This window comes from Halyomorpha halys, unplaced genomic scaffold (assembly GCF_000696795.3).
Source record: "Halyomorpha halys isolate HHAL.00 unplaced genomic scaffold, Hhal_1.1 Scaffold343.1, whole genome shotgun sequence".
NCBI lineage: Eukaryota > Metazoa > Arthropoda > Insecta > Hemiptera > Pentatomidae > Halyomorpha > Halyomorpha halys.
Genome location: NW_027109758.1, coordinates 627,319 through 628,628, shown reverse-complemented (window position 1 = coordinate 628,628; position 1,310 = coordinate 627,319). Strand labels below are relative to the sequence as shown.

General features: G+C 41.5%; 1 protein-coding gene across 1 annotated transcript; it reads left to right on the top strand.

The window, feature by feature from the left end:
- Positions 1 to 268: 268 nt before the first annotated feature.
- On the top strand, positions 269 to 763 carry LOC106681467 (uncharacterized). Its single transcript, XM_014421790.1, has one exon. The coding sequence runs from the start codon at positions 269 to 271 to the stop codon at positions 761 to 763; it is 495 nt and encodes a 164-aa protein (XP_014277276.1).
- The last annotated feature ends 547 nt before the right edge of the window (positions 764 to 1,310 follow it).

The following is a 1,310-nucleotide window of genomic DNA, read 5'->3' as shown; positions in this document are numbered from 1 at the left end:
AAGCAAGGAAAACGTTAAATTGAAGGTTTAAATAGATCAGACGTGAATATTTTAGTGATTGTAAATCTAAACTATTTAGTCACATAGAAACTATTATTAATTCACTGATTATGTATGAATTTTATCCATTTAAATTGGCTTCTATTAAATATGGGAGGTTCTCTAAGCTAAGAATATCCCAAGAACATTAGTGGACGCTATTAAATCCACTTATCAAAGTCCAAAAGAAACAGTTAGCCTGAACGGACAGGAATCTGATTGCTTTAGCATGTCAAGGATGTTCAAACAAGGTGGCAGTCTAAGTCCCTTGTTATTTTTACTTTACATCGATGAAGTGTTTGCCATCTGTAAAAGAAGAACAGGGAGGACGTTTCTGGACCGTAGAAACCTCCGCCCGGTGGTCATACAACTTCTCCTCTACGCGGACGATATTGAACTCGTCGCGGACACCCCTGATAAATTACAGCAGGCAGTGACTGAATGGCACGAAGAACTCCACCGGAAAGGAATGGAAATAAATACCAGCAATAACAAGATATTACAAGTGGGGAGGCAAGTAGAAGATCTCCATATATATTGTAACGGGGAAGAAGTGGTTGCAGATTTCACCTACCTAGGAACCATTATAGACAGGTCTGGGAAAGCAGACTCAAAAATATCAAACAGGATAAGGAAGGCTAATGCAGTTAATTACAAGATCTACAATACTGTAATAGGGAAGCAAGAGGTTGGTAAGAATGTCAAGCAAGCTCCATATCATTAAGTGTGTATACTTGCCGATACTCTTGTATGGAGCTAAAAGCTGGCCATTGACGGACCGGCAGGCGAGTAGAGTTAGTGCTGCAGAAATGAAGTTCCGGTGAGGAAGACTTGGAGAGATCGTGTCCGAAATGAGAGGATACGCCAGGAACTGGGGATTGCCTCAGTGAAGGAGGTTCTGCAGGCACGGCAGTTGAAATGATTCTGCCACGCCATTAGAATGGAGGAACATAGGGACCCCCTGAAGACGATGGAGTTCCCAGAAGACAGAAGACCTTGTCGACGACCAATGATATCCTACCTGGAGTATGTCGACAGGCTTTGCAAAGCAAGGGGCCAGGAACCTAGCTGCTGATGGAGAAAGTTGGAGCCGATGGCTGAACGCTTCCCTACGCTGAGTGGACACTATAGGGAGAAGCAAAAGAAGAAGAATTAGCTTCTAGCTTTTATTTATTCATATAACTTCATTGTTAAGTGAAAAAAAGCAATAAAAACAATGATTTTAATTTTTTTTTCTACATATTTCTTGACTCGAGCTGGTGTTGGGACAA

What these genes read in the sequence shown, in the direction of transcription:
- LOC106681467 (XM_014421790.1), top strand. Translation starts at nt 269, where the DNA reads ATGTCAAGGATGTTCAAACAAGGTGGCAGTCTAAGTCCCTTGTTATTT.